This window comes from Haliaeetus leucocephalus, unplaced genomic scaffold (genome assembly GCF_000737465.1).
Source record: "Haliaeetus leucocephalus isolate CR32 unplaced genomic scaffold, Haliaeetus_leucocephalus-4.0 Scaffold151, whole genome shotgun sequence".
NCBI lineage: Eukaryota > Metazoa > Chordata > Aves > Accipitriformes > Accipitridae > Haliaeetus > Haliaeetus leucocephalus.
Genome location: NW_010972587.1, coordinates 1,960,431 through 1,966,545, shown reverse-complemented (window position 1 = coordinate 1,966,545; position 6,115 = coordinate 1,960,431). Strand labels below are relative to the sequence as shown.

The following is a 6,115-nucleotide window of genomic DNA, read 5'->3' as shown; positions in this document are numbered from 1 at the left end:
CAAATCTAGCTTTCCTAGACACGATGTAGCTGGCACAGTAATACCTAAAAATTTGTGTAATTTGCAGATAAATGTAGGTTTGTATATGAAACTGCTGGAGCATTATTCTTAATCCTGTGGGCTGGCAGGAGTCAGGAGGGAAGAGGCACCCATTGAAAAAGGCTGAAGAATCAAAGTCTGGTCTGTGTTTAGTATAGGTATATGATCAAGCTGTACCAGTGAAGGCTTGCCATCTGCTGCTATTTTGTTTAACAAGAAGTGAAAACAAGAACAAGGACATTTGCATTGCAGTTACTGGAGGGCTAATGGATAAAATGGCAGATAAAAAAGTTGATATGACTCAGGATCTTGAGAACTGCTGCTACTTCATAAAAATAATTCTGTGTGTCTCCACGACAGAAAAACCATCACCACAAGCTGCTGCGGTGACCCAAGAAATGCATACTACAGAGGAATATGCAACTTCTTCTCCAGATGCAACCAAGTAAGGGAGAAAGGGGGTAACAAGCTGTCTGGAGCCAGCTACCCCTGGTATCTACAGCAAATGAGTTCCTGATAATGAGGGGGAATATATGATCTATGCAAATGCCACTAATGGCTTTTCCTGCAGCTGGGTGCCAAAGTTGTTTCCCCTTTGATCATATTGTCCCCTTCCCAGTCTGTCTTCAACACTGTTACAGCTACTGGTGCAGTGTATTTCAAGCTATTAATAACATCTCTTTCAGTATTTGTACTATAAACCACAGCGGTTTTACATACATTTTTTCAAAACATGACTTTATTGCATTATCATCTTTTTTATAGAGACCAGGTAAGATACAGATATCAGCAGAGATGACAGACACGGGCAAATTGCACTGATAGATCACTATTACAAGAGCAACCACAATTTTTAGATGTTCCTTTACCACAGTGTTGCCAGATGAACTGTGTCGACCTAGACATACAAAACCTGAACTTGTTTGAACATTTTCACTCTGTCCTACAGGGCCATTGAAACAGACTTCTGCCTGTCCACCTCCTGGCAGACACTGCCAGGAGCTCCAGGGAAGAGGGAGAGCTGCTCACAGTTGGATTCCAAAAGGTAAAGAACAATCTCCTTTGGACAGTATGGCTAATTCCCACTCCCTTAATGAGCCTTCCCTTCTAAACACCTATGAGTCAGCCTCATGGAAGTGTGACTTCTTACTGATGTATGTATATAGCACCAATAGTGTGACAGCAGATTATTGTTACAGACGGCATGCAGAGCAAAGAAATGAGAAGAAAAATGACAAAAGTTTCATTTAACATAAAGTTCAGCATGTCTCTTACAAAACTTTTTCTTAATACATCATAGTGAGTTTTGGCCATCTAGCAGATGGCCCTCTACAGCGACTCTTAGCCTCTTCGCCTTCCCTTTTGAAGTTGAACTGCATTACCTTGCCAACACAGCTGAGCCTGCCAAACCGAGCCGTGAGATACCCGAGGCCAAGCTCATGTTTCCATTGTTACGGTGCAGTTACCAATGCATCAGACCATCCTGGGATTACACACATCCTGCCAACAGGAGTTACTCCCTGAGGGGTTGTCATAACAGATTATTTATGCAAGCATTGCACAATTTTGCTACTGCAAGTGTGTAAATCTTACACACCTTCAAAAACAGAAAGGAGATTATTTCTACATTGTGAGCAGTCATGTAGACTGGTAATGACTGAGCGTGTAGAGCTGCACAAATATCACAAAGTAACACCCTGTGCTTCCTATAGAAACAGAGATCACTATGGTTTATAGCTACAAGTTGGGTGTACGCTTCTTTGCTAAAGGATGAGCAGCTGTGGTTTCACTGTGCTCTCCGGGCAAACATTAGATCAAAATTAGATCAAAATGACACATGCTCTCCTACTTTCCTTTTTCTTCTAATGTAAGAAATGAAGTTAGCATCAGCTACAAACATTTGAGAGACCTTGTTCTGCTTCTGAACCCAAATTCTACACTTTTTAAAAAATATCTTGTGCTTTTATAATCAAAATAAGCTCATGATTAGCAGATACCAAACTATGCTTAGGAATCTTCTATTATTCTCACTTTAGAGAGGGAGGAATGACAGAAAGGCTAAGGATGCTGATTTCAAAAGTGGTCTGACCTGAGTCATTTTGGAGTTTCAAGACCACCCTGGGTTGCCATGGAGTCTGGCAGCCCTTGGTTATGGAAAGCTCTGTTGTATGTGCCTGGCTTTGGGTGGGTAAAAGGTGATGTTCTCAAAGGCAGCAATCACTTTTGACAGGGTTTTGCCCTAAGAGATAGTGCACAATGCACAAAAAAAGTGGATGGTGGGCTGAGAGTTGGACCTGTCTATCCACATTTCATGTTCATTTTATGACCTCTTTTACTGTTACAAAGATGAACTACATAGGCTTCTCTGCAATTCAGAATGAAATTGTATCAGAGGGACAGACTAGTTTAAGATGATAACAGTTAATGCTTTTGCCAAGCTCAAGAACCACTACTGAGACATGAAGCCAGGATGAACCCCACCTGCAGTACTGGGTTCAGCTCTGTGGCCCCCAACATAAGAAGGACATGGACCTGCTGGAGCGGGTCCAGAGGAGGGACACGAAGATGATCAGGGGCTGGAGCACCTCCCCGATGAGGAGAGGCAGAAGAGAGTTAGGGTTGTTCAGCCTGGAGAAGAGAAGGCTCTGGGGAGACCTGGAGACCTTATAGCAGCCTTCCACTATTTAAAGGGGGCCTACAGGAAAGTTGGGGAGGGACTTCTCATCAGGGAGTGTAGTGATAGGATGAGGAGTAATGGTTTTAAACTAAAAAACGGTAGATTTAGATTAGATATTAGGAAAAAATTCTTTACTGTGAGCGTGGTGAGGCACTGGAACAGGTTGCCCAGAGAAGCTGTGGCTGCCCCATCCCTGGAAGTGTTCAAGACCAGGTTGGATGGGGCTTTGAGCAACCTGGTCTAGTGGAAGGTGTCCCTGCCCATGGCAGGAGGGTTGGAACTAGATGATCTTTAAGGTCCTTTCCAAACCAAACCATTCTGTGATTCTATGATTCTATGATATCTTTGAATCCAGACCCCTGTAAACAACAAAACACTACCCTTTAATGACTGCTGGATCAGCTCTGTCACTTGAAAAAGGGATTGAAACGAGTACTAAAATTAAAGTAGTTTTAACATGGCAGTTTCTAAATGAGTTGTAAAATAAGCTGGGACAAGTTTGCACGAAAAACATTTGCTATTAAGAGTAAAACCATGGGACTTGAGCCAGGCCAGCTGTGCTACTGCTCCTCCTTTGCTCCTGTACCAGTAGGTGCCAGAGGCTACAGACTCTGGAAGTAGAAAACACGTTTCATTGCTCTCATTTCATTCCCTCAGGCTGACACATGGAGTGGAGTTGACAGGCTCCACAGCAAGCTGTGTCTAGCCTTCTTTGGCTGGAGGGAGGATTGGCGATACATTGTGCCTTGAGTTTTGGCAGGAGAGACCATCGATGTTAAAGCAAATGAAAGAAAGATTCTTTAGGTTACCAACTCTTTAAGGCAGGGCTGCCTGTGGTATACAAGTTTACAAGCAGCGTGAGAAACGGGTCATAAAAAGGTCCCCATTTAGATAGATGTAATAGACAGTTAGCTATTCACAGGCTGATGTCCAAGTGAAAGGTGCTCAGGGAAAATCTAGCTTAATCAAGCACTTGAAGTCAGGACTCAAGAGGGCTGGGGTCAAGAGACAGAGAAGGTCAAAGATAAGGGTCTGGATATGCAGCAACATGTAGCAAAGCTAACAGGCAAACAAACGATGTGAAAAGAAAAATATATGGGTCACAAATTATCCATTTGAAATTATATGTATAAAAAATTAAAAGAATTTTCATATGTGGTTTTGCAAGAGAAACCACATCTGTTGATTCATTTCAAGAACAGCAACAAGAAGATCTAAATCTGGAGTAGGTATCAGTAAGGGAAAATAAAACACTATAATTTCCTTTATAGGAAATAAAGGAGGAAGATGTTCAACCTCTCAAGTGTTATAGAAATGTGAAGTGACTTGAACTCAAAACTACTTAAATGTGTTATGTAGCAACACAAGCTTTAAATGCTTATTTTTATAAACAATGGGATCCAATAAATAATACAGACCAGTTACTGAGGGATGCACATTTACATCAGTCCCAGCTAGTTTATTTCCAGAAAACTGAAACAATCTTTTCCTTCTTTTCAGGACCATGAGTTTGTGAATGCACTGTAACATTTTCCACATATGGATCCATTTTTATGATTTCATTATTTATTCAGCACTCATATGAAAATATTCTTACCAGCCTAAGCATTTTAGCATTCTTACATCATATTACCTTGAATAACTGTGTGTTCAGTAATGTATATACATTGAACTTGAAGCAGCTAGTATACATCAGCAGTGATAAAGAGCATGAGGTAAAGATCCTAGTAGCTCAGTGGTTGACATATTTACTAAAGTGCTTCCTCCACATCAGGTATTCCTATCTCTTAGCTATAAGGAGAAGATTTAAAATGCAGTTTAAATCAATCAGTGCATATGGAGGAATGTGAATTCCATTGTTTCAGGATAATTTATTTTGCTTCATCTTAAAAAAAGGGAAAGACATTGTTAAGAAATATAATATCCTGCATTTCAGGATGGTGTGGTGTCATGTTATGCTTCTGCATTAAAGAATCAAACCCGTCTCCGAATCCAGACAGCCCCAAACCATCTCTAAATGCATTATTATAGTTTGGTTAATTGGAAAACACCCTAAAAACATACTGAAATTATGTTTGGCCTGGTTTCCATACATATCAAAGAGGAGAGATTCCTGGCAGACCTGGAATCTGTATTTTGAACAAGGAGTTTGCCAGCTGGCTTTTCACATTCTGTAACAAGTTTACGCATTACTTTAGAAAATTTGCAGAACTAGACCTGGTTGAATGTTATGAAATAAACCACTGTAATAACAAAACAAACTATTTGGTGGACCTAGCAGTTTCAAGTGTAATCAGCAAGCAAATTATAACAAAATTATTTTCTTGATCTTGAAATTTATTAATAAAGATGTGTGAAACTTGGAAACACTATCGATGCAGCACATTCATTCCTTTTCTTCCCCCACTGTTTACATTGCAGAACATTTTACTTTGCTCGCAAGCCTTTCGTTACAGATTGGTGCTCTCTCCTTCCTCGTGTCGACGGTAAAAAAAATCATTGCTCTCCTTTTATACGGGGTCCAACTGGGCCTAAACTCTGCTTAAGTCAGTGGGACTGGCACCAAATCATTCCTCCCATGTCTGGCAGGGTGCTTTGCGGGCAGAGGTGACAAAGCCCTTGCTCAAGAAGCTTACGCTGCGTTAGAGGCATCAGTGACCAGCAACAAGCCCTATAAAGAAGAAAGACAGGGAGGGTCATCAGCCACGGGCAGAGGGAACTCAAAAAGATTGCCTGAGCCGTTTATTTTGTTTAGTGTATCTATTTTACCCCCCCCCCCCCCTTTTTTTTACCACCCTCTCAATTATTTTTAATTTGCTACAAAGAGTCAGGATGGAAATAAGCAGCTGGAAGGCAGTCAAAAAAGCGAGCCCCAAGGGAAGATCTGAACCAGAAGGTGGATTAGGGTCTCCTGAGGGTGCGGCGAGGTCGGGTGAGGTGGCAAAGGACGACGGGCAGCTGGCACGCCATCGCACAGGCTCCAGAAAGGTAAGGGAGCTTATTTTGCCTTTCTGTAAACTCTTATTTTTGCACCAACACAATGCTGCGAGCGTGGGCGTGTAATATTTTTTTTTTTAACCAGTCGTCCAGTAATTCCCCCGGCCTTGCCCTGCAGTAGCGCCAAGTGCCCGACGCTACTGACTGACCCGCCGGTAGGCGCTCACGCCTCCCCGCCCTCCTTCCCCAGATACGCTGCACCGGCGATATGGCGCCGTTCTCCCGCCACAGGCCAGGGAGAAAAGGCTTTTCCTGTGGAGAACACGGCGGCCGCCCCCCGCCAACACGGCCCCCGAGGGGCAGCGCCGTGAGGTGAGGCGGCGGCCGCCCCCCGCCAACATGGCCCCCGAAGGGCAGCGCCGTGAGGTGAGGCGGCGGCCGCCCCCCGCCAACATGGCCCCC

General features: G+C 43.1%; 1 protein-coding gene across 9 annotated transcripts in view; it reads left to right on the top strand.

The window, feature by feature from the left end:
- The first annotated feature begins 415 nt into the window (after window positions 1-415).
- The window catches only part of MDM1 (Mdm1 nuclear protein homolog (mouse)), a 39,382-nt gene continuing 33,682 nt past the window's right edge, over window positions 416-6,115 (top strand). For all 9 annotated transcript variants that reach the window (XM_010561743.1, XM_010561744.1, XM_010561742.1 and 6 more), the window contains exons 1-3: window positions 416-484; window positions 989-1,084; window positions 5,542-5,704. In XM_010561743.1, coding sequence (XP_010560045.1) covers window positions 438-484; window positions 989-1,084; window positions 5,542-5,704 — 306 coding nt within the window. In that variant the 5' untranslated portion in view covers window positions 416-437. The remainder of the gene's footprint in view (window positions 485-988; window positions 1,085-5,541; window positions 5,705-6,115) is intronic.